The sequence below is a fragment of the Dermacentor andersoni genome, chromosome 3, assembly GCF_023375885.2.
Source record: "Dermacentor andersoni chromosome 3, qqDerAnde1_hic_scaffold, whole genome shotgun sequence".
Classification (NCBI taxonomy): domain Eukaryota; kingdom Metazoa; phylum Arthropoda; class Arachnida; order Ixodida; family Ixodidae; genus Dermacentor; species Dermacentor andersoni.
The window spans coordinates 149,148,698-149,175,293 of record NC_092816.1 but is presented as its reverse complement, the minus strand read 5'-3'; the positions used below and the strand labels follow the sequence as shown (position 1 = coordinate 149,175,293).

The window sequence follows — 26,596 nt, the reverse complement described above, 5'->3', positions numbered from 1 at the left end:
AGCCCCCGGGTAGGGGAGCGTGAACAAAAAAATTGAAGAGACTCAATGTGTCCTCGCGAGTAAAAGTCGAAGTAGAAAAAACAAATAAGAACATAGTTACCTTGGCTAGTTTTAGTGTCTTCACTGGATGCTTTGGCGCACGTGAAAAAAAATGTTGATATTTTTTTATGTGACATGACGGCACGAATGAACCACCACAACGCTTCGTCTCATCGGGCCTCGCTGCGGGCTTTGTCAACTTATCTGATAGTATGTTGATTTGGCTTGTCTCGTTGTATGGCTCGATGTACGACTTTGGAAAAGTTACTGCACATTTGGCGTCAAATATTTATGGGAACATTAAACTTACGAAGTTCCGCACTTGAAAACCTAAAGCACACGTTTGGAAATGGCAATCCACCTTTCAAATCAAAAGTTTTTGAAAACATTACACCCACAAAGTTTCGGAATTGACATCCACGCGCTCCGTAGATTCCATGATAGAGTCTAGATTTCGCGGCCTCTGCGAGATGCCGCGGCGAGCCCGCTCGCCATCAAAACGCCCTTGAAACTGTGCTCGGATGGGGCTGCTTGCGTTATGTGACTCCTGGTGCATGGGCGTTGCCGCGAAATCCAGCCCGAGTTCGCAATTTTCGCGGTGAAATGGCTTTTCGAGCATGACAAAGAAGTTCTAGACAAAATCCAGAATGATTTCCTGCGCCGGGGGTTGCTTTGGTCGGCGGTGCACGGACAGCACGAAAAAATTTCGGGGGGGGGGGGCTGAAGCTCCATAAGCACCCCCCCCCCCCTCGCCCTGGCTACGCCCTGTAGGAATCGCACCGCTGGCACGAGTTGTTGGGGTCTCGGTGCTGACGCCCGTTATTGCCAATGGGTCGCAAGCCCCAAGGGTAGCGTTGGCCTGGCGGCCTGGGGCACTGGAAGCATCCGAAGGTCCCGGCAAAGCAAGAGAAGACTGGTAACAGAACAACTTGTTTATTCTAACATAGCAAAAGAGCGGCCGGTCAGGTCGACCGAAGTGGAGAGACGGGAGAGCACGTAACTCAACAGTACAAATCGGAGCCTCTTTCCTGGCGTCCGGGGGCAGCTGCTCTTATACTCTCGGCGTCGCGGTCCAAAAGGGAAGGTCACGGGATGAAGGTCACGGGATGAAGGTCACGGGACGGCGGAGCATGAGCCCACGACGGCGCGCACGGTCGAGCCGAGAGACCTGCTGAACCGAGTGTAGTGACGCATCGCCAACCCGCCCACACGACGGCGCGCACGGTTGAGCCGAGAGACCTCCCGGCTCCTCATTCGGGGAACTCCGCTCCCCGGCTGCCGCGCTTTGACAAGCGAGGGCACACACACACACACGCACACACGAAGACACGTGGCACTGAAACACGCCTGGACACGTTTGGCGGGGAGGCGTTGCGGCGGCGTCGAACGGGCCAAAATGTCCGCCGCTTTGAACGAAGCCCCGGCGTCCGATGCATCCGCGCCGGCATTACCGCGCGTTGTAGGCGAAACGTAACAGACCGCCCCGCCGGGGGAAGGAGATCCCGATGGTCAGGGGACTGCATCCGCTGTCCGGAGGGATGTCGCTCGATGATGCTCATAACCGTAGTCGGGCGTCCTTTGGCGTTTCTTGAGCGCAGCGCACAGAGAAGGCCTCGTTCTCACGTTCAGGTGCACACAGGACACTGCAAAGTGACTTCGGGAGAGTTGACATTTTTGTTCTCGTTTCCGGCAAGCGTTAGAACTAAGCCGAAAGTCAACCGCTCAGTCAGCAAGCACGGCACAACCCTCACTAAGCCCTGCCAGGCTCTTTCCCCTTTTATACTGCTGCCTAGTTCCTTACAGTAGTTTAGCAGCACTCAGAACGCGTCCACAAATCGGAAAAATTGCACTAAAAAGCACATCATCACTTTGAAACACTACACAAAAGCAATAAGTTAAAAAAAATCCTGCCTCAGGAAGAAAAACATCAGTAACAAGCAATTTTGAGGCTGATTCCCACGTTAGGGGCTTCGACTTAAGCCATCGGCGTTACCGTTGAGACTCCCCTTTTTGTAACGCACCTCAAAGGAATATTGTTGCAAAGCGAGGCTCCAGCGCAGGAGGCGGCCATTTTTGGGAGAGATGGTCTGCAGCCATTGGAGAGGGCAGTGATCCGTCTCAATGATAAACCTCGAGCCAGCTAGGTAACATGACAATTTCTGAACGGCCCACACGATACACGCACACTCTTTCTCGGTGGCGCTATACGCCTGCTCACGACTCGTCAGCTTACGACTAGCATACAGGACGGGGTGTTCTACTTCTCCATTTTCCCGTTGGCACAGTACAACGCCCATGCCTCGCTCACTAGCATCACACTGAACAACGAACCCTTTTGTGTAGTCGGGCGATCGTAGCACAGGCTGGCTTGTTAGGGCGCTCTTTAGGGCGCTAAAAGCTCTTTCCTTCGTCTCATCCCAGACGACTGTTTGCGGCTCTGTCTTTCTTAGAGCATCCGTCAAGGGAGCCGCGATATCAGAGTACCTGGGGATGTACCTCTGATAGTAGCCGGCGACACCTAAGAACGACCGAATATCGGTCTTCGTGCGCGGTTGCGGGAAGTCTCGCACAGCGGCCACCTTTATTTCAGAGGGGCGGCGACGACCCCGACCAATCACGTGTCCGAGGTAGACAACCTCGGCCTGTGCTAACTGGCACTTGGGAGCCTTGACTGTCAAGCCCGCATCGCGCAGGCGGGTTAGCACTGCCCGCAAGTGGGCCATATGCTCAGGCCAGGATGCGGAGAATATCGCTACGTCGTCTAGATACGGTAAAGCGAATTCTTGCTGTCCCCGCAACACTTTATCCATGAGGCTTGAAAAGCAGTATGGCGCGTTCTTCAAACCAAAACTCAAAACTTTAGGACGGAATGTCCCCATTGGTGAAATGAACGCCGCATACCTACTAGCCTCTTCTGTAAGTGGAACCTGCCAATAACCCCTGACAAGATCTAGGGTGGAAATAAACTGAGCGCTACTCACTCTCTCAAGGCGCTCCTCGATGTTAGGGATCGGATAAATTTGATCCTTAGTGATGGAATTAAGCCTGCGGTAGTCGACGCAAGGACGAGGTTCCTTGCCCGGTACCTCAACTAAAATCAAAGGGGAGGTATAATCACTCTCACCCGCTTCAATAACACCGAGCTGTAGCATTTTCTTTACCTCAGCCTCCATAATATCGCTCTGGCGGGGTGACACCCGGTACGCCTTGGATCGTACTGGCTCTGGGGAGGTAAGTTCTATGTCATGAGTAAGGACAGAAGTCCTACCAGGCCTCTCAGAGAACAGACCTTGAAACTCCTGTAAGAGCTGGTGTAGTCCGGTTTTCTGCTCAGGCGACAGCGATGCTTTACTTATTAAGTCACTAATGACTTGATCGGTGTATTTCCTGTTCGTCACTGAGCCTAGTCCCGGAAGCTCGACCGGAAGCTCTTCTAACTTTCCCGCATCGGGAATTTCCTCTCCAGTATCTGGTGCCTTTAACGCTACAGGCTCAATTTTATCCCGTTCGGGCGTGCTCTGAATACCAGCTTGCTGCGCCTCTGACCCTTTTTCATCGTTCAACAACGTCGACCCCGCAACTACCGCCTTTGCAGCGAGCTCCCGAACCTTCGATCTGGTTAAGGCCTGAACGCTAGCCTCACCAAACAAAAGCCCCTTCTCGCGCAGGAGGTGATCGGACCTGTTCGAAAATAGGTACGGGTACTGGGGGGGCAGCATAGATGACACTGCGGCCTCCGTCTCAAGTGCTCCGAAAGGTCCTTCAATAAGCACTTTTGCTACCGGCAGACACACGCTATGAGCTTCCACTGCTTGCTTGATCCATGCGCACTCGCCCGTGAACATATCGGGTTCTACGTAAGAGGGGTGAACTACATCCATTGTAGCTGCGGAATCGCGAAGCACTCGGCACTCTTTCCCGTTCACGAGGAGGTCTCGCATGTAAGGCTCGAGAAGCTTCATGTTCTCGTCAGTGCTGCATAAAGACAAAAACACGACTTTTGGTTTTGTTTCTGGACACTGCGCCGAAAAGTGACCCGGCTTCTGACACGTATAACACACGCGCGCTTGCCTCGTCTCGAACCGCTTTCTGCGTTCGGCTTCGGTTGCCGCCGTCTCCTCACGTTCGGTCGGACACTGCGCCGAAAAGTGACCCGGCTTCTGGCACGTATAACACACGCGCGCTCGCCTTGTCTCGAACCGCTTTCTGCGTTCGGCTTCGGTTGCCGCCGTCTCCTTACGTTCGGTCGGACTGCTTTCACTCGCATCCGCACTACGTGTATCCCCCTTTGCTCTCATGGGTGTGAACTTCGGCCTCTCAAACTTGGAGCCAAATTCACCCTTTTGACCGTCCTTAGCTCCACGAGCCCGACGCGTCACAAACTCCTCGGCTAACTCAGCGGCTCTAGCCACCGTACTAACGTCTGGCCTATCCAAGACCCAGTACCGCACGTTCTCAGGTAACCGACTATAAAACTGTTCTAGCCCGAAACACTGCAGAACTTTCTCGTGGTCACCAAACGCTTTCTCTTCTTTGAGCCACTCCTGCATGTTTGACATTAGCCTGTAGGCAAACTCTGTATACGACTCACTTCTGCCTTTCTCATTTTCCCGGAACTTCCGACGGAACGCCTCCGCTGACAGCCGGTACTTTTTTAGCAGACTCGATTTCACTTTGTCGAAATCCTCTGCCTCCTCTCTCTCCAAGCGAGCGACTACGTCGGCCGCCTCGCCGGGTAGCAAAGTGAGCAAGCGCTGTGGCCACGTTTCCCGAGAGAACCCCTGCTTCTCGCACGTTCGCTCAAAGTTAACCAGGAACAAACCAATGTCCTCTCCAAGCTTAAACGGCCGCATCAGGTCAGTCATTTTGAACAATACTCGTTCTCCTGCACCGTGTGCCTGACTTCCATTACGAGCGCGTTCCATCTCTAACTCGAGACGCTTCATTTCCAAAGCGAGTTGACGGTCGCGCTCTTCTTTTTCTTTGTCTTTTTGTTCTTTTAGTTCGCGCTCCTGTTTCTCTTTCTGTTCTTTAAGTTCAAGCTCCCTCTCCTCAATGGTCTCAAGGCATTCCGACAGCTCGTCATCCTCAGCTTCTAACTCAAGAATAGCCCTTAGCAGTTCTGGTTTTCTGAGTTTGTCTGAGACATCCAGACCCAACTCTCTCGCAAGCTCCAGCAATTTCGGTTTGCGCAACGACTTCAAATCCATGGCTGCTCTGAATGCTGCTTTCTCTACTGCCTACTATTGTCTTGCCGCAAACTAACCCGGCAGCAACGACAACCACAATTACCAGCTCTGTTTCTAACACTAACAAAAGCCTGACAAAACTCAGAAGAAGAAAGTCCCGCACTCACCAAACCTTGCAGCCAAGACTTCAGCGCAGTCGTTCCGCTGCAGGCAACCAGTCATCACACAGGGCTCGTTGCACTGCTCCCGGATGGTCGTTGAGCTGCTCAGCATACAGTCAACCGCATCTCTTCGCTGCTGGCCTCCGTTGTCGCGATCTCACCGCTGGCAACCAGATGTAGGAATCGCACCGCTGGCACGAGTTGTTGGGGTCTCGGTGCTGACGCCCGTTATTGCCAATGGGTCGCAAGCCCCAAGGGTAGCGTTGGCCTGGCGGCCTGGGGCACTGGAAGCATCCGAAGGTCCCGGCAAAGCAAGAGAAGACTGGTAACAGAACAACTTGTTTATTCTAACATAGCAAAAGAGCGGCCGGTCAGGTCGACCGAAGTGGAGAGACGGGAGAGCACGTAACTCAACAGTACAAATCGGAGCCTCTTTCCTGGCGTCCGGGGGCAGCTGCTCTTATACTCTCGGCGTCGCGGTCCAAAAGGGAAGGTCACGGGATGAAGGTCACGGGATGAAGGTCACGGGACGGCGGAGCATGAGCCCACGACGGCGCGCACGGTCGAGCCGAGAGACCTGCTGAATCGAGTGTAGTGACGCATCGCCAACCTGCCCACACGACGGCGCGCACGGTTGAGCCGAGAGACCTCCCGGCTCCTCATTCGGGGAACTCCGCTCCCCGGCTGCCGCGCTTTGACAAGCGAGGGCACACACACACACACGTACACACGAAGACACGTGGCACTGAAACACGCCTGGACACGTTTGGCGGGGAGGCGTTGCGGCGGCGTCGAACGGGCCAAAATGTCCGCCGCTTTGAACGAAGCCCCGGCGTCCGATGCATCCGCGCCGGCATTACCGCGCGTTGTAGGCGAAACGTAACAGCCCCTGCTGCAGGGTATCCGGTGCAGCGCATTCAATGCAGGAAGAAAACTTCGATGTACACGTAAAACCGAGGTAAGCGAAGCTTGTCCAGCGTGCACATAACCTTCGTCACGGTTAAGTAACCCACAGGTAACGATGCTGGATTGCTTCGTCCTCGCACTCCCTCAGCTCGCGATCTTCTCGTTGTTCTCATATGTCAAGTGCTGGGGCAGTGCTCGGGCAGCTCTAAAGGCGCGTTTACATTCCGACGTTATCGGCACGTGCGCAAGCGTGGTAAGACGCCGGGCGCGTCGGAGCGCGTTGGCCGCGTGTGGTTACGTTGGCGGTGCCAGGGCGTCGAACCATCGGTCGAACTACAGACGCTGTTGTTCTCGCCAACGTGACGCAATGTGTGCGTGCACTCACGCTACGTTGGACTATAGGCCTTAAGGCACGTTTATACGCGCCGTGCACGCCGACGGACGCGCCACTGGTGGCGGCCTTGCGCAGAACGCGCGGGAGAGGAGCCTGGCGCGCGCCGTAGTTTGCTATGTCGTGGATCGTGCTTCTCTGTCTTATTCACGTTTTCAGAGCAAGATAGGCGACACCATTCGCACGTGTGGGGTGACCAAAGCTTCAGGGAATGTCGAAGAACAATTCTTGCAGGGTGGGGGGCTAAAATACCCGTGGAACGCGCTGGCGATACACTCTAAGCAAAATCCCGGGGAAAACGGGAGTAACTGGGCCGTTAGTCCTAAAAAGGGCGCTTTCGTTCCTAAAAGGACTGACTGCATGAATGTGCGTGCCATGTGCAAACTTCGGTGAGTAAGTGTTTAGTCCCTGGTCGGAAAGAGAGCAACGGGGGGACGAACGACAACAGTTACTCCCCACGCACTTTGCTGTTTTCGTACGCGTCATGGAGTGATGCGGCGAAAACGGCATTGTCTATAAATAGTGAATAGCTCGAAGTTCGTGCACTGTCTATTGAACTACATGCTAAACAGCACCTTGCCTCTTCGTGAGAAAACTGCGTGAAACATAAGAGCTACATGTGAAGAGCCATGCCCTTCGTGCGCACAACATAAGTGAGCGATACACATTAAACGCACAAGTCATTGATAGGCGGCTATATTTTTTTTGGTCAATAGTGCCTAAGTTCCTTCTGTTCCAACGAGGTTACGAACTGAACTGAAGCGATGTGTAGCTCAAACGGGACACGCTAAGCGACAGAAATAGAATGCCCCGCTTGAGCTCGCCACACCTAGTGCCTCAATTTAAATGACCCTAAGAATACTTGGGCTGATTTCTTTTCGCAGTCACTTATGGTTGCAAGTACACATAACGTTAGACTCTCACTGCATAGCATGCACAAGATGTCGAGCCTTTTTTACATTGCTGCACTTGTGTTCCGATGCTTAACCCTGTCTGAATATCCGGTCCTGTCAACCGACCACCGTGGTCCGGAAAGAAAGGAGAAGACGGCGTTCCGAACGGCCGCTTTTTTCATGTTCTCCGCTCCAAAGGATTTATCGGCCTCTGGCCGAGGTGCTGCTCATGCTTCAGCCAGCAGCAATGACTACCGTGTTGTGCTGCCCCGTCTTCCTACCGGTAAGCTGGTTGTGGACTCCGTTTTCTTGAATGCTGACTTAAGAAGTCGACCGTACAGAGCCCAAGACTTCAGAGACGCCCTTCGGAACGTTATTGACCTGAAGGAAATAAGTTCCGTCGGTCAATTTCAGATGTCGCACGTGCGGATGGTGACGTGCTAATCAGGGATGACAAAATCAAAGCTAGCCGCATGCGGGGCATTATCCGCAAAAGGTCGACGCTGCGTCGTTATTGATCCTGAGCCCACGGAAGTTAAAATGAAGCTTTTGTGGTTTCCAGAGCGTTTGGAAGATGACTACATTTGACATGCGCTCCAGGCTTACGGGAAAGTGAAGTCTATATCAGCAGAAAGCTGGAGAGTATCGCAGATGGAACAAATGCGTACGCTAAATCGTGGCGTGGTGTTGACTCTTGCCGATGGAGTCGGCGTGGGAGACGTTCCACATCTGCTACATATTTGTAGAGTGCAGAGCCTTGTATTGATTCCAGGCCGGCCCCCGCTTTGTCTCCGCTGTAACAAGGTTGGGCACATTCGCCGAAACTGCAGAACCCCACGTTGTGAAGCCTGCCGACGCTTTGGCCACACAGCTGAAGAATGTGTTGTGACATACGCTGACAAGTTACGAGACAGGACAAGGCCTCCGGATGAAAGCTTGCAGGATCACATAATGGACATTGCTGAGGTTCTCGACGCGACTGGAGACGTTCCCTCTTCCGCGGATACCAGCTGTGCCAGTAAGGCCCCTCTACATGTTAAAGACAATGGCATCTCAGAACTGCCCGTGGAAAAGGAAAGTAGCGAATAGAAAGAAGCACCCGTTACCACGCAGCCAGTTGCTGCCCAGCCAGCGAATGAGGCAGCCGATGATGACTCATCTGCTGCACCGAAGCATCTTAATACGTGCGCTATGCTGGCAGAGGACCGACGAAGTAACGCGGATACGTCAATCCCGAAGCGCCGTGCGACTGACAGATCAGAATTAAGCACGGACAGTGAGACGACCAGTACAACAAGAAAAGCACGTAGCCGCAAAACATCGACGCACTCAGGACAGTGCCGGCGATCATGGTCCAGGAGGCCTGGTGAGGGTTCGGAGGGAGCCTCACCGTTACCCTCTAGGACCGACTGCATAGAGAATTACACCTAAATAGTGGGTAGTCACCATGGCCCTGTCCCAGAAACTTCTCTTCGCAACTTTGAACGCACGAGGCCTTAGGTCTTTGCAGAAACAGGCGCAGCTTCGCCGGCTTTTGTCTAGGAAGCGCCTCGACTTCGTCGCCGTGCAGGAGACGAAGATTGAGAGTGATGACGAGACAGAAAGGGCTTTGCGACCTTTTCTGTCTGAATATAACGTCTGCGTTTCACACGCTGTTGGTTTATCCGTGGGCTGTTTCCTGTTTCTGAAAAAGAGCCTACTTTGTTCAGAATTTAGTTATCATGTAGACACTGAAGGTCGATATATATGTTGTGATATTGTGTTGCAGGGTGTGCCATGGCATGGCGATTAGTCAACGTCTATGCATTTAATGATGCTGCAAAACGAATTCTCTTATTCGATACTGTGCGTAGTCTAATGGACTGTGATCGTTGCATTGTGTTAATGGGAGATTTCTATTGTGTATGTGATCCGAGGGATAGAAGCGGCATTAACACTCAGCGGGACTGGAGTGGTGAAGTTTTGTCTAGCGTAATAGAAGATGCAGGGCTCATTGATACAGAAGTATTGGGCCAGGGAGCTCGCTCTTATACACGAATTCAAGGTCGCTCTTACGCCCGCCTTGATCGGATTTATGTTTCTTCATCACTCCTCTCCCGTGCACTGTCCTGTATTAGTATCCCAGTTTCGTTCTCTGATCATTGCATGGTTATTGCAAAGATTGGTGAGAAATCTGTAACCAATTTCCGACCACAATGGGCACTCTGGAAGCTTTACTCTGAGCTCCTAAATGGTCAGAAATTTATTATTCGCGTGCGCATGGCCTTAAAAATTCTCTTTCTACTGACTTGCCGTTATTTGCAGCTTGGGAACTCTTTAAACAAGCGGTTAGTACAGTGGCTATAGAAATTGAATCGCTCAATGCATTCTATAGAAAGAATGAAGAAACAGTACTTCTTAAAAGCCTACACAACCTTTAACAAATGGAATGCGAAATGCCAGGCACTTACATTGATGACATAGAAAATCTTAAATGTGACTTACAAAAGTGTGATGCACTGCGTTACAGAGGTTTGCGAGTTCGATCTCGAAATAGGCGTGCTCTGCAGTCTGAGCAGCCAACACGTCAAGCTCTACTTGACGAGCGACGTCATGCTGTTTCCAAAGTAATTGCGGAATTATACTCCGAAGGTACTCTTCTAACAAATACGAATGACATAATTTCTAATTTCGATACTTACTACAGTGTTTTCTTCAGTGCCCGGCCCGATGATCACTATGCAAAAGTCTTAGCGAGTTTTGTGTCTCTTGTAAAACCTTTAGAGGATGATGACTGTGCAATCATTAGTGATACCCTTACGATACAAGAAATTGAGCTAGCTATTGATCAGCTGCCTATGTCGAAAACACCCGGCCCTGATGGACTTTCCTGTGAATTTTACAAAGCCTTCAAATCAATTATCAGACCCATATTATTGGACATTTTTATTACAAGTTTAGAGATAGACGTTCTTCCGCAATCTTTTTGCAAAACCCACACAGTTTTAATTCCCAAAAGTTCAGATAAGTCTCGATAAGTTCAAACCCACATAAGACTCGCCGTGAACTGCAATATTTCGGCTTCATCTTTCTTTTTCATTTTGTCTCTTTCAAATGTAAGAACAAGAACAGAACCGAAATTATCTCGCTGGAGGGGGATCGCGCAGTGCGTCCAAACCGTATGTGCGCGCCTGTCAATGGTGGTGACTGGGCGACGCGCACTATACTGCAGCTTGTGCTTGGGGCACGCACTCGGCTATTGACGTTTCATTTGACGCTGGTAGTCCATTAATCCGTCTTAATTCAACATACTCCACCTTCATCCTCCTTCAATGACCTTAATCCACCATAATCCTCTTTCATTCACCTTAACCCACGATAATTCTTCTTAATGCATCCTAATTCACCTTCATCGACGTTAATCCACCCTAATCCTTCTTAATGCACCTTGATCCTCCTTAGTTCACCTAATCTTCCTTCATTGAGCTTAATCCACGGAAATTCTCCATAATCCGCCCTAATCCCCCTGAATGCACCTTAATCCTCCTTAATCCGCCCTAACTATTCTCGTTCAGCCAGTGTAACGCTAATGAAGAAAGCTTTAGATCTTCCTGACCTTTCCTTACGCCTTCGTATTTCTAGATTATGCCTCTTTCACAAAATATATTTCACCTCTGACACTCTTAAGCAATCACTCTTTACTACTCCTACTTACTTTTCATCCCGCATGGACCACCAGTTCCAAGTTGGCGTGCCAAGCTGCAGGACTAATCTTTATTTTGATTCGTTTGTTCCGAGGACAAGCGTGGACTGGAACCACCTTCCTGCCTCCGTCATGTCCATCGCAGTACCCGAAGTCTTGAAGTCTGCTGTATACGATCACCTTCGTTAACCTTCCTACTAAAAATGTATTCGTGTATAGCCATTTGCATTTTTGTATACCCACTCCTCTCTGTAACGCCGAACGGCCCTGAGAGTAAATAAATGAAATGAAATGAAATCCTTTTTTATTTACTTTTATCCACTAATACACCATAATCCTCCCTAACGCACCTTAATCCACCTTCATTAACTCTTATCCACCTTCATCGGCTTTAATCCACCTCAATTCTCCTCAATAAACGTTAATCCTCTTTAGTAAACCTTGATTCATCTTAATCCAATAATTAATGAATCATTAATTTGCTAATCAGTAATCGTCTCTTATACAAGGCTGCACATGCTCAGGTTCGCTTCCGGCTTTGCTTCGTTCACATGATATTTTCTCTAGATGACAGGGCGACCTTAAAACAAAAATCTAAGGCTTTCGCTTAATAAGCCACACAAAAAAAGATGTGCCACAAGCAATACTAGATCAGACGCACAAACTAAAGCATCTCATCATGCGGGCGAATAATTGTCTGGAGTATAGAACTCTCCTCAAAACTCCTTTTACATCAGTATAGCACGTTCATACGGCTTTAAGAGAATACCAACCTCCTCATAAACGTTGCCTTCGGTATTATGGATGCTGTTATCAGCATTTCTCAAAATTTTCAACACCAATGGAGTGCGCAACTGGCCCAAAATAACGCGACTCCATAGAATGCTGCGGCCCGTCCGCGGGAGCCCAGGAGAAAAAGCGTGCCGTGCGCAGCCGGCGGGCGAGGGAAATTGAGGAGGAAAGCGCCTTGAGAAGGAGTGTCTCAAACTTTCGAATTATCAAAGGGTTTTAGAGCGCATCGCATCTACACGATGTCACCCTCGCTCTCGCCCTCCGACGCCTGTGCTAACCGCGCGTTCCTTGTACGCGCAGGCTCTCGCCTACGTTGTAACTGCGCCCCAGTAACGCTACGGTGGCTGTAGTATGGCCAAATCAAAACGCGCCAAGGCAACACCGACCTTGAGCGACTAGGAGGCATTCGCCAAACGTCTCAACGTGCTTGCTTGCCCGCGACGACTTCATAATTTGAAGCTCTGCTGAGCGGCGTTCCAAATGTCGTTAATAATTTCACATTCAGGAATCATGAGAACTGCTTAGGTGTCCCCGGCTTTTTACAAGCTAAAGCTTATCCGCCTATCAAGCCAGCCAAAGAATATTTTTTGCTGCCTGCTGACGGCTTTGAACACTTATGATCTACATGTTCATTAGCCGCACTTGAGTGAAGCTCTAAGCAGCTGGAAAAGTGCTGAATTATTGAGCTGAGTTTTCGCTGCCTTACTTATAAACCGCTGTATAGCATTTCGTTCGCAGGTCGGTATAAGGAACAGTACTATACTTACTATAGGCTGACAAACGAACTCTTTTATGAAAACATTTGGCTGCTGTTCCATAGAAAACTTTTCCTATTTCGCGAAAGATAGCATTCAAATGCGCGATTGACACTGTCTATAATGTGTGAATAATGTAAAAATAATATAGATATTAACTAAATATTATCTGCGCAGAATTCATAAAGGCCAAGGAAGGCAGCGCGTCAGGTGCACAGCACAAAAGGCGTGCCTGAATACTCAGCTGGCAGCTCAATAATTTCGTTGAGTGCCATTGTGCACTGCCTACTGAATGACTTACCCCAATAACATTTAGACAATGCCCACGTGGAGTATTGACGCGCACCTGCATTCACATAAAAAATTTGAGCTTTTTTTAAACAGAGGAAACGATTTGTGCAGTGGCCAGAAATATTACCATTACGTGCTATATAGGGAAAGAACGACGACGCCTGCAGTTTTTGTCACCAAAATAGATGCTCGTGCTCACGGTTGACTATTTTGTGAATATCACTGTTGAGCTGGTAATTAAACGTAGGTAAATATCAGGGCGCAGACTAATAATTTTATTTGTATTAGTATTTCCAAAGTATTTCAGGTCAAAATATTCTTGAGCTGCCACTTAAGAGGTTAGGCTAATTTCGCCAACATTCTGCGAAGAGCCGCGTTGAATTACGCAAAGCCGAGGGCGAAGTGCTTTGGCACTTTTTATTGCATGCTTGGGCATCACCGCATGGACCGCTGTATTGCATCTTTCGACAGTTGGCAGGCTGCTTTCATCCTCCTGCGCAGCATATTTAGTGAGATCTTACAGTTCTTGTGGACAAAATTGAACTGCACAAGCATACCAGGATTGATTTTATAAAAATATTTTTACTCACGCCAGCTGAAAGATACCGTAACTGTTACGTCGGTTTGGGAAGTAGCGAAAGGAGCACAATAGGCTTTATTTTGAAGCGACACTTTGTATACACCACTTTTCCATTTTTATGTTATTTTTCTAAAAGGCACCATGACGCAGTATTACAGAGAGTGGGTCACAAAGATGTATAAAAAATTGTATCAAAGTCTGAACTCTAAACAGGCTTTGTTACATTTGGTCTGAAGGACGAAGGTAGGTCGTAAGACAGATATTGTTGGGGAAACCGGTCCAGTTTTTGGCTGGTCCAGGAAAAAATAAGCAGATATTGTTTTAGTTCTGCCACGTACACGAAACACGTGAAATGCATGGCTTGTGAGATTAGATATGTAAACGGCAGCTGTTATGTAGGGCTCGCGATTGTGTGTGGAACGAAATAACTTATGGACAAGGGATAAGGTGGCAGCACGGTGGCGAAAAGACAGTGTAGCTAAATTGCATTGTGCTTTTAGAGCGGGAAGGTTGATGTTATAGAGATATAAAGAATGAATGAACTATGGTTTATACTTATGCACTGATCGGATATAGTTGGTGAGATCAACATCGGAGGGATTCCACACAGAGGACGCGTAATCTAGTTTTCATCCGACTAACGATATATAAGCGAGAAGTTTCAGATATTGTCCATTGCGCAGATAACGTGTAATAAAGCTCAATGTTTCGATCCCTGCTGAAATGATATAAGCCACAAGTGCGTTCCAAGATAGATGATAAAATTAGGTAACGCCAAGACATTTGTAAACGGATGCCAGTTCAAGTTGTGTTTCCGTGAAGTTGTAAGGCAAGAGCAGTGAGTTACAGCGGTGATTGAAGGATACAATGGTGCATTTAGTACAGTTCAATGTCATTACTCATCATGGAACCATTTCCCGGATGTGGTTCATTAGAGACAATTTGGTTAAATGGCTTGACTTAGTAATAGTCCTGCAGAGAGTATAGTCGTCAGCAAACAAGCGAATATAAGATAAATACAGGGCAGTTGGTTAATATACATGAAGAATAAGAGTAGGCCGAGGGTAGACTTAAACGATATGACAGGGATGTCGGCTTAGACAAATGGTTAGCTAGACATACCTGCTGGGCACGATTAGTGAAGAACTTGTAGATCCAAGAAAGTACGTTAGGGCATAAGATAAAGCAGGAGAATTTACCATGAGGCACTAACATGCTACTCTGTCGAAAGTCAAGGCTCAAGAAAAATGGCATCAGTCAAAGTATCAACGTCGAGTTTAACATGAGGATCGTGGATGAAGATCTCCAATTTTGTCTCGCAAAAGAAACCCCTACCTAACCAAGCTGGTAGGAACGAAATACATTGATAATATTGCGGTAGTTATTTATACGAAATTAAACGACGTGTTTTATGAGGTCGCCAAATAATCTGATTATAGTGATAGGCCAGCAGTTTAGCGGCGAGTTCTTGTTAACATATTTGAAATCCCTGTGCAGTCTAATATGTTGCGTCGTCATTGATCATTATCGCGTAGTGCTGTCACGAAGCCACACTATTTTGTCTGTGTTTCAGCGAATCCCCCGTGCGTCAACACCCTAAATATGGCTCGCAGATGCAGAGTGGCTCAACTGGACGGCGGCGTTACGTGGACTTGGACACGTGCTGGGGTGTGCCTGTAGCCACTGCCTGCATCACCTTCTTCTCGTGCATAGCCTCAAGCAGCTATGGGTACCTATATGTACTCTTCATGGAAAAGCATCACGTTGGGCGCGAGAAAGCTGCCTGGCCGCAGACTGCACTCGCCATCTCTGGTGGATGCGCGGGTAATAAGCTTCACCCATATTCCTCAGTCTCGATGCTTGATTGCGTGCTTACCGGAATACTCTCTAAATACTCTAAAAACTCTAAATAATCGAAATACTATAAAACTTACCTGTTTGCACCCATCGTATTTGACGAGCTTTCGCGTTTCGAAGTCTAACAATGCACCATGAGTCGAATGTGTCCCAGTAATGTTAACCAGCTAGGCGTCTCGATTAGACCTATGCTGTCCTCATGGTTGTTGGTGGCTGGCTTAAAATGCTTCTCAAATGCTATCAAAAGAGTGCTGGCAGTATTCCCAGATTACACCCAGCTTATTTTTCTCTAGTTAGGATCTTTGTTACTCGTGGTAATATTTTTCTTTTGCGTCCCAGAATTCTATGGCGCTGTTTCTTTGGCCCATCTCTTGTGTCATAACTCTAATTCTTTGGAGCATCTTGTGAATGTGCTTAGCAAATGTTAGGTCACGCGCAATCAGTTCCATATTCTGCTCTATAGAATTCAGTGTAACGGTGACGTTCTTGTTCCGGAGCGGTATGGCTGCCTAAATATTTAGGGCATGAGTGGAGTTCCTATCCCTACTCTAAATGCGCAAGTTGTTGCACAGCTTCAGAAAAGAATTGTGGAAAATAGGTAGATTACGACCACACACGTGTTTCTGCGACTGTTGAAGTACAATCTGAATAACTGTCAATTCAATGGTAAATGCGCAACTCGTCGCTAAAATTTTGGCAGGATTTATCACAGCAAAACTTGCCGTGGTCTCGCCATTTCCGGCATATCTGCAACAACAGAATTTTTACCCGTATTCTAGATCATTGGTGCACAAATTATTGTGCAACATGTGCGATTTTTTTACAGAAGAGCTTTTCGTATTCCTGACCATTTTGATGAACCAAGAAAGGGTAAGTATTTAAATCCACCTGGCGATCTACGCTAGCATTGTCCAGGCGCCAACGACAATTTTCTTTCGCGAAATATTCTTCATAGGATTCTCACCGTAGAAATATAGTATGTTACGAAGACTTCATTGCCATAACGTCATGAGCTGCGCTAATAAAACAACGGCAGAGTTAGGCTGATTGCTTCGGCCCTCAATTTATGCGCTGCAACAGGTGTTACTCCTCCAACTTGTCTAAGAACCCTAACTTTCGCACAACTTCGGGAACTCCTCCATCCGTGAGTAACAAGGTCAAAACCATAATGCCGACGATGACGACCATGACAGCAGAAAAACAGCTTAACAGCGGTATCACAATGACGACGGCAGGGCAGCGAAAACGCTGCGTATAGACTGGCATGACGACACTTCTTCAGCTGGCATTAACGCAAGCGAACAGCATACTACTGGTGGTAATGCGCAGAATGTCTGCTCTACTGCAAGCCGTACTGCAACAGACAAGTTCACCCTATAAGAGCTAGCACCAGGACTAGTGTCGGCATTATTCATGCTGTTGCCTCCTTTAAAAATATATACAAAGGGTGTCTAGAAAGGTAGATAAGCTTAACAGAGGTGTTCTAGTTCGCTATAATGCGCTGCATGAAAAACAGGCAAATTTATTGCGCTCAAACTACCCAGAGGTAGTGAGCAGCCCATACACCCCGCAAACTCTAGCAGCATGTACGTGTAGATTATGCGATCAGTTTTTGGATAGATCGGACATAGAACATTGTGTCTTGATAGCGGACGAGTGTCGAAACTTTAAATCACGTTGCATGTAATAGCCTCTTCGTATACGATAGCGCGAACAGAGGGAAGGCGCTTTATACCTTTGTCCGACTTGCTTGTGTCACCCTCCAGGTGGGTTTGTCGGTCACGCCTCTGAATCAAGCATAAAGCTGAGTAACTGTGACACTGAGACACAGGCGGCATTTCCTTGTCCGTTCGCGTAGGGGTGACTTAGGCGGTAGACTTTACTGTACGTCAGGGCTCATAAACAGGCGTTGTGAATTTATCTCACTGAACCGTGGGCACCGTAAAGGTCCGTTCAGTGACCACTTTGGAAGCCGGCCATGATGTGAGGACAGGTGTTGAGGTGCTCGAGGTTCGTTCAAGTGCCATCCTTTTTCATGCTCTTGCCCACCCAGATGCGACTGCGATAGGCCAAGCGCAGATTTCAGGGCTTCAGTACGAAAAGGGACGGGCCGATTTCCACTCCTGAGGAGCGGTGCCATCAAATCAATACTGAGTGTATTGATAGAACAGTGACTGTTATGCATTCTGACATAAGAGAGCATACGTTATCTCATTTGTACTGAGCGACGACAACCGCCCAGAGGCGGCAAGAGCCACTGCAAGTTCTCCGATACGATGCACAACAACCTTTCTGCAGCGCTTTTGCTTGGAACGAAATGGGCCTTGAGAAAATCATCGATGGAGAAAATATTGATGTGCTAGAGAAAGCAGAAATTGATGGTCACATTTTTCGATGGCTAAGAAGCGACCTGTACGCATGGTGTTGCGTGATTACCACTGAAGATGGCCCTACCAATGAGGCATATGGTTCTTGTGGGACAGGTATTGACCCCAACTATTTTCCACCATTTCTTTGAAGGACATTTAAAATAACATCTCACTTAAGTAGTTCCTGATTTTACACAGGCCCTACTAATGAGGTATATGCTCTTCGTGGGTGACGTATTGTCCAGCTCTTTTCTACCTTGCCGTTGTCAGACTTGCAAAATAACGTCTCATTTAGGTAGTGTCTCATTTTATATAGGCCCAATTTGGAATTTACATCCGCTGTGACGTTCCTTGAACTTCACAAATGGCGCCAGTAAGCAGAATACCTGTTAAGTACATACCTTGTGACGCAAGAGTTAGGAGGCTTAGCGACAAAATGGAGCTTACTCGCATTCGGGCGCGACATATGGTCCGGCGCAGGCTGAATAATAACCAATTCAGGCCTAAGTTTTCTTTCAAAAAGCTGCCAGAAACAGATACTTTTTAACCATTCTTTGTGAATCCATAGGATCATCGAATTGCTCAGAGCTCGGAAGCGCCACTTATCTCAAATTCAATCACACAACCTAGCCTCTCCGGCAGTGAGAAGACCACGCGCTGCGTATCCCGGTAAAATGGCCGCACGCCGTTCATAGTTTCCGTCACGCTTCACATCTTCCACAACGACACGGACTGTTTTGTGGTTCCTCCGACAATCGTTTTTAAATTTTTGCTTTCTTGATATTCGAGAGAAGGCTAACTTGCCCCAGGTAGTTCTAAAGGGAGCCCTATACAGCAATTGTTTAACAGGGAGAGGCGGGCTTGTTGGTGGTCGATATTGGAATGCATTGTGTAACCGCACAAACGACAACGGACGACGAAGGAAACACACAGGACAAGCGCGGAACTTCAACCAAAATTTACTCCAGGAAAGCCACACGTTAATACATGTATCATAATCACACTTGATAATCATCGGACAACCATTACTCAACATTGGCATGCGGGCGTGAGTGGCACAAATGTGCACGTAAATAATTTAACTCTTTATCAAAAAGCGTTAAATTATTTACAGGCAAATTTGTGCCACTCACGCCCGCATGCCACTGTCGAGTGATGGTTGTCCGATGATTACCATGTGTGATTACGATACATGTAGAAATGTGTGGCTTTCCTGGAGTAAATCTGAGTTGAAGTTCCGCGCTTGTCCTGTTTGTTTGATTCTTCGTCCATACTAGTTTGTCCGGCTACATAATGCATTCCAATACAGCAATTATACCAGTTGTAATCTGATTCTGTGCATGTATACATTAATAATTCTGCTACTACTAACAACTCGTCCCCTGACGGCAATCATATTGAGATTGGTGTCAATCAAGTTGAAGTTCACTAAAACTAAAATATCCACGGGATCGGTACTTGCGGCTCTCAGCTACACTTATGAGCAGCCCACGAAGCGGTCCACCATAGCCTATGAGTCGAAGGCAGTTCTGCAGACTAAACGGTCAAGGTTATATCACGGTGTCCATAAAGAAATGGTATCCTAAATAAGACAGCCTTTTTGTTGACATATTTAAAATCGGCATACCGTCAAGCTTTACTGGCTGCCACGTTATTGCGGCATCGTCTGCAAAGAAAGGGTCGAGAAACAAACCAAGCAGCATGCCCGCCAAACAAGTCTAGCGTGACCTTTTCCATTTTCAACATCTGACGCAGCACGGCAACTTCGCTTATTTGCGGTGCATAAAAACATTGTAATTCAATAATATATGTGTCAACTCGGAACTGTGCTTCCTTGGCCCTTAATGTCAATGCCACCTCTGTCAAGATTCTTCCCCGTTGCACTGTGTCGCTTGTGGCTCGCGTCGTTTCTACAAGCGCCTACTATTTTCGCATCGCCATGATAGGCAGTGCCTCATTGAAGTTAGGTGAGTGCGGCAGGACCGAGCAACACATCCTAGTCGACTACTGTTTTTTTTTCTTCGAGGACGAAAGTGAGTCTGCGTGCCTCGTTAGTTCGATCGGATGAGAGTGTTCACGAGAGAAAGTATACTGGAACTATTTACTTGACGGCTATCTGCACAGAAAGCCACCGGAGCCCTGCTGCACTTTTAAAAAGCGTATCTTCTCTGCGGTCAGCCTTGACTGCAGGGAGAACAATGCTGTGTATGCGCGCACTATTATTCATTCCTTTCTTTTTCCTCACTTCCTTATTCCTTCTTTTTTCCGATTCCCTCTCCCGAAGTGTACAGTTTAAAACAAGGTGCCACAGAGTTATTATCTCTATCTAGTTTTCAGGGCGACGAGATATGACTGAAACGTTTGATTGCTATAGCGGCGATGAGTACGAATTCCTAAATCGGTAGATAGACCGCGCTGATCACACCACTTAGTTTATTTGACGTTGCGTTCAACGGTGCGTTCACTCCAACAAATACGGCAGTGTCCCGAATTCCACTAAAACCGTAGGTTCGCGTGCCCCCTGCTTGTTAAGATAGTAAAGTGGTCGAATATAGCAAACCAGTCGCCAATAAGCTCAGCAGTTCACAACACCTTACAAGGTTTGGTGAAGACTTTTAGAATCGGTGAAAACGGCCCACAGTTTAGGTGGTTCCTCTATGCAGGTGCGGTGCCGAGTAACGAAATTTCTATACCCGTCCGCACAGAGACACAATATGTCTTCACCTTCATTTCAGTTAGCTTCCCCGGAATATTGAGTGCACTTACGGCGACACAAAGGTTGAACGGACGCTCTGAGTAAAATTGTTGCCAAGCGTTTTTTAATCAGCCCGTCGCAAATAAATCCCAAGTTTGTCCCTTTAAAGCGTGCATTCATTAGGACGCCACCAATTTTCGAGTCTGTGTCTCACGCTGGCGAAAGCTGGTACACCATAACGCTAATTGAATAAAGCCCTCGGCCCTCAGCTGCACATTACTATATTGGAATCACTGCCGTTTTCTGCGGCGAAGGTGACAACCGTTTCGGTTATGGAGAAAGCGCAGGTGTAACTTGGCAAATGCGCAAGGACAATGGGACGACCGCTTACGCGTTGCAATGTTACGGAGAAGATTGAAACATCGAAAGAACAAAGTCGGTACCGAGCTTTGAAGTGCGGTAACGGAAAAATTAGGAGTCTGTTTATCTTCTCGAAGGTGAGTCCGTGGTGGTAATAGTCAAGAGCTACGTAATGATTCTGGCAACGCAAGTTTATCGAAGCTGAAGTACCTGCGCAGGAGATTCTTTGACCTCCAGTATTATCACATATTTTAGAATTTATAACTACAGCTCAGGAATGTTTGCATGCATTGTACATGCATTGTAGCACAGCCTTCAGCGAGCATGATGTGGATATATATTGAACATATTGCTTTTTCAGGGCTTCTTGTCAGCGTCGTGCAAAAGAAGTTCTCCATCTACCACATAACCCTTGTGGGTGGAGTCATGGCTTCTGTAGGCGCCGTGGCATCTAGCTTCGCACCAAATATTGCTTGGCTTTGTCTGACTTTCGGAGTGATACAAGGTACGAGTAGTGGTGAGAGTATCTTCGTGCATTGTTCATCGGTCGTTATAGCGCCTAACAAAAACGGGCGGTTGTAACTGGAACGATATTTCTTTACGGAATATCGTTTGCTCAAGTGATAGTAGGGGCTGTGTTTTTTCCGTGAAATCCCGGGGTAATGCTTGTTTTCAAAATATTCGCACAATTTTCAATACAGTGCTTTGGAGTCAAGTTTTATCATCATGAAGAGTCGGTACTGTAATACTGTCCCGTAATGTCATAGAATTTAGCATGAAACAAGAAAGTTACATGACGCAAAAGTTATGCAGTTTATATTATTAAGTTTTTATGAGAAGAGATTTTAAATGTTTGCGTTTTCTTTAATTCAAGCCAGGCAATATAGCAACACTGAATTTCAAGAGATCCACAATACGCTTTACAAATTTATCCACGCAAGCTGTTTCAAGGAAACCCAAGCCTTGGGAGTTAGACTAGTATGCATACGTCTAAATGCAAAATTGTACAGAGTTCAAAGAGATAGGGTGACCTGCTTCAGTGAGGAAACAACACGGCATTTTTGTCACTTCCTGATATAGGGCTACTAGCATATTTTAGAACCATGGCTAAAGTTTGCCGAGATGCCCTCTATAGGCGGCCTGCAACGTGTGCAAGCTGTTCTGACCGCTGTGTAAAGGCGAGATGCTGAGTATCCAGCCATTGTTCACCAATATCACCACCTGATGGAACCAGCTGCCAGCTAAGAGTGCGCTCCTTTGGGCCGATTAGTACATTATTCTGAATGACAGCTACCAACAGCGTGACGCAGGGCACAGCACTAGAACCAAACCTCAGGGCAGAGCACTGACTAACAACCAAATACCTTTCTCTTTCAAAGATATGGCTGCAAACACCTTTGGCAATGGGTTGTGCGATGACTGCGGGGAGCTTGTACAGGCGCCTTGAAAAGATTTAGCCGATTGTGTACAAACTTTCTGCTTCGGAAGGGCAGATGCTTCCGATCATGAAAAGGCAGATTCAAGTGCTATGCATAAATATTGCAACACATTACTGCTTTCGGAATTCTCATCGTTAGTGGTCGCGGCGGCATCACTCTACACGATTTTGAACCGCCTTGCATTACGGGCAAGTGATGTCACTCGTGTGAGCTATTCAATTGACTTCCCTTCCCATTTCGCGTCATTCAGAATTTTTTAAGCATGCCACTCAATTGAGGTCACTTTAAGTAGAATTTGTGTGCGTATACTTTTGCGTTGCCTTCAAAATAAGTTCACGCACGCAATAAATTTGGACGTTCCTTCAATCCAATTTAGCACTTCCGCCTGAGAATGCTGGAGCGGCTGCCACACCTGCTGCCTGTACACGTTCATTTGCACGTGCATGCGAGTGTAGTAGAAGAACATTACGATAGAATCGATCCTCAATGGTTATATAAGTCAACGAGAGGCATTTCTTCACTGCATGTGGCATAAAGCCCAAGTGAACTGACGTCCTCCCGGGACAACGCTCTCTCGAGGACCGCCACAGGCGCAGGCCTCGATGGCCAAACGACGTACGATAGCAAAAGGAGGCGGTCGCAGACGCCTTGTATTCAAAAAAGTGTCTTTCTGAGTATGCGTCTGCGTGCCTAAAGTGCGGGTCCTCCAATCGGCGCTACTTGATTTCGGCGGCCTGTTCAGCGACCGTCCGCTTGGCGTGCGTCTGTCCTTTGTGCGCCTGCCACTCCTTTCTCGCGCTCCACGGCCGCCTGTATCTCGTCGGCCGGTCTCGTTGGCCGGTCTCGTCGCCTGCGGCATCGCGGCTTTCGTAGGCATCACTAACCTCTGTAGTGTCTGCGGAGCCTTTGCACTCTTACGCTCCTCTCCCGCTTGATACTTTTGAGGGCTCATTGTATCTGTAAAAAGAGGCCTGTGCTAAAGACAGCGCACAGAATGCAACCTATCTAGGTCTTATTTGTGAGGCGCGCACCCATACAACGAGTGCAGTAAAAAAGCACCCAAGCATGCGCCCATGTCGTGGGAGAGCGCACGCATGTGCAAAGAGCAAGGATGAGCCCAGCCAATAGCGCCCAGCGAGTGGGCGCGAACCCACATTGGCGCTGAACTCTGTGGCTTACGAAATGCAATGCTTCGCATTTAAAATGACTTTCATCCTAAAATGTGGACATTGTGGAAGTTTCGTGAGGCTGCGGTGCATATATGCGAGGGACGATAAAGATAACGACAATGGGTATTGTTATTATTGTTATTACAGTGACGACTGCAGCTGATGGGACGTGGAGAGCTTCTCATAGGAAGATAGGTGCAGCGATGTCTTTCTGGGTGACAGGCACATGAGTGGTACCAGCGCAGTGCTGCTGGTGTGTACAGAAAGGAAACTTCACAGACTTCCCATTGTAGAATATGTGAGAGCTGCATAGAAACTTCGTTTTAAAGCCACCTTCAGCAGAGCAATGAGGCGGAGCGATTGCCGGCATCGATCACCAGTCTTAACCGGCCTTTTACTACAACCTGTCACGACAGTAATGACGCAATTGCGTGAGCAAGAGGCGCGTGAACACGTTCGGTTCAAATCAACCGGCAGCGGACAACCCTTGCGTCATCACATGACGTCATGCCTAAGCAGAAGGGACATGCCGAAATATTTGTAAAATGACCACGCTGTGCAAAAGTTGAGAAAGAACGTAACGGCTCAAGACAAATATTCAGAAACTTAGCACCCACAGGCACTTACATCAGCTGTTCGCCCATTGTCCTGTTGGCCAAAAAGAAATGAATATCGGTCATGCTCATCTCTTTAATTGCGTTTAGCAATAATAAGATATTTCGCGCACTTTCTGCTGGCGATGTATCTAGCTATACATTCTCTTGTGTGATGGGCAATGCAACGGGCTGCTGTGCTGAGAAAACCGAGTTCAAAACGAGCCGTTGATCAAACTAGGATCATAGAGTATGTGACACTAGGTAAGTGCCCTTTTTAAGGAAGCTCTTTGACTTCTACTTGGGTCACTGGGTATCTGTCGCCGGCCATGGTCGCTTCAGTAAACATTAGGCTAACATCTCCATATCATTATAGCTTGTATCTCTCGCTCTCTCTCCCAACACATATTTTGACACTAATTTGCGTCACTCGGTAGCTGACGCTGATTGATCAATGACAAAAAAAGGCCATTAAAATTTATCCGCCTCGGGGCGGAATCGAATTGGCGTCGCAAATATATTTAGACATTTGTGTCTGACTGTATACTCACGATCGAGGCAAGCGCGAACTTCGCGGTGACACCGCTAGGTGGGGCAGCGTGTTCAGTGGGAAGCGCGAGAAACACGCCTGGATGCACACAAGCTTCGTACATGAGGCGTACCGGCGGTGCCAATACGGTGACCTGTCACTACGCTATTTCAATGCTAATTGCATTAACGCCGACATTCCTTCTTAAACGTGTTCTAGCAGAATTTCTGCCTTTTCTTTTCTTGCATATTCTTCCCTCTTGCCTTCACGTGCCACTCCTGGAATGAAAGCATTTGGTTCTTAGCGAGAGCTTTCTTGTGGTTGTTTCATTGTGCCCTCTGTCGCGCAGTGAAAAGCTGCCAAACAACTGTAAGTTGATACCGGTCCCCTAAAAATGGCTACATTATTCTGCTTTTTTTCATCAACCAATTTGAATATATTGCACAAATATTTGTTGAAATTCAGTTTTTCAGAAATATGTAGGTGGATTAAAACTTATAAAAGGAAAACATCCAGCTTAAAGTATCACCAATATAGAAGGTAACAACTAATCAACAAAATAAGTACTATTACGCTAAAAAACCGGATACATCATTAAAATTTTGCTAAAAATTAATACAACCTGTTTGAACTTGATATATTTGCTTCTTATATTCTATGTGTAATGTGAAATTGGACAAACAAAAGGAAAGTAAATACCACTTAAATTATTGAAATTTATTATGTCATTTTTATAAGCTATTACCAAGCTCTATTCGCGAGCTTCTGGTAAATTTTTTTTTTATTTTTGAACATTTTTTTTCCAGGAGCCGGCATCGGAACCACACTGCTAGGTGTGCTCATGTACTTGCTTCTCTATTTTGACAAGTACAAGGCCACTGCCATCGCCATCAAAGATGTAGGTACGGTCGCAGCTGGTGTAGCAGGCGTTCCCTGGACATCGCTCTTCGTAAAGGAATACGGTCTTCAAGGCAGCCTTCTTCTCACAGGTGGTTTGATGATGCACATCTTGCCACTAGTCATGCTAATCAAGACGCCTCGCCCTCTACAAATTTGTCAAAGCGACAAGGATAATGCTGTAACTCTGAGCTCGCAGCAAGCTAATGCAGATAGCGCTCCCACCGTGGAAATAGCGACGAAGTTAGTGAAACAGAAGGAACGGTTTGTGCCGTTTGCAAATAACAAACGGCTGACGTCCTCAAGCTGCTCTCCCAATGTGTTCACAGTGTTTAAATGGTTCCCTTTCTTTGTTCTGGTGCTGCTTCAAGTCATCTCAGACTACAGCTTTTCAACGTTCATGACCACAATAGTAGATTACACTGCAGACAAGGGAGCAGAGCTCGAACGTGCCAAGACAGTTATTATGTTCACTGCCCTGGGACAGGCTATGGGGCGGGTAGTTGTGCCCTTGGCGTCGGACAAAATTTCTTTCAGCCGCTCTCCCATCGCCGTGATATGCCTTCTTGCGACGGCTGTGTGTTTTACCGTCATTGCGCGCGTCTCATGTTTTGAACAAGTCATAGCACTTGCTTGCATGGCAGGCGTGGCCCAAGGCTACATCCAGTGTATGAGGCCGGTGCTGGTCGCCGACCATGTCGGCATGGATCGATTCAGCTTATGCTGTGGAATTGGAGGACTTGTCGGTGCGCCCGTGTGCCTCTCTGGCCCAGCAATTCTCGGTAAGTACACGTACAAAGCCCTGAAATGAGCAACACACTATTGGTTTTGTATTGCTTTATTGTAATATGACATGGTAAGTAATATGCAACATTAATTCATAGTTTGTATTCAGAGTTTGTATTCTGGCGCTGTTTATCCTTCAGAGGCAACGCCCTGAGTTAAATAGCTATTGCATTATTTAGAATGACATCCTTATTACTCATGAAAGTATGTCTCACTAGATTTA

General features: G+C 47.5%; 1 protein-coding gene across 2 annotated transcripts in view; it reads left to right on the top strand.

Moving 5' to 3' along the window:
- The window catches only part of LOC126524653 (monocarboxylate transporter 12-like), a 40,670-nt gene that overhangs the window by 11,681 nt on the left and 2,393 nt on the right, over positions 1-26,596 (top strand). The window contains exons 2-4 of one of the 2 annotated variants that reach the window (XM_050172955.3): positions 15,253-15,503; positions 21,322-21,465; positions 25,497-26,369. In XM_050172955.3, the coding sequence (XP_050028912.1) occupies positions 15,253-15,503; positions 21,322-21,465; positions 25,497-26,369 (1,268 nt within the window). The remainder of the gene's footprint in view (positions 1-15,252; positions 15,504-21,321; positions 21,466-25,496; positions 26,370-26,596) is intronic. The other variant, XM_072287337.1, reaches the window with a different exon arrangement.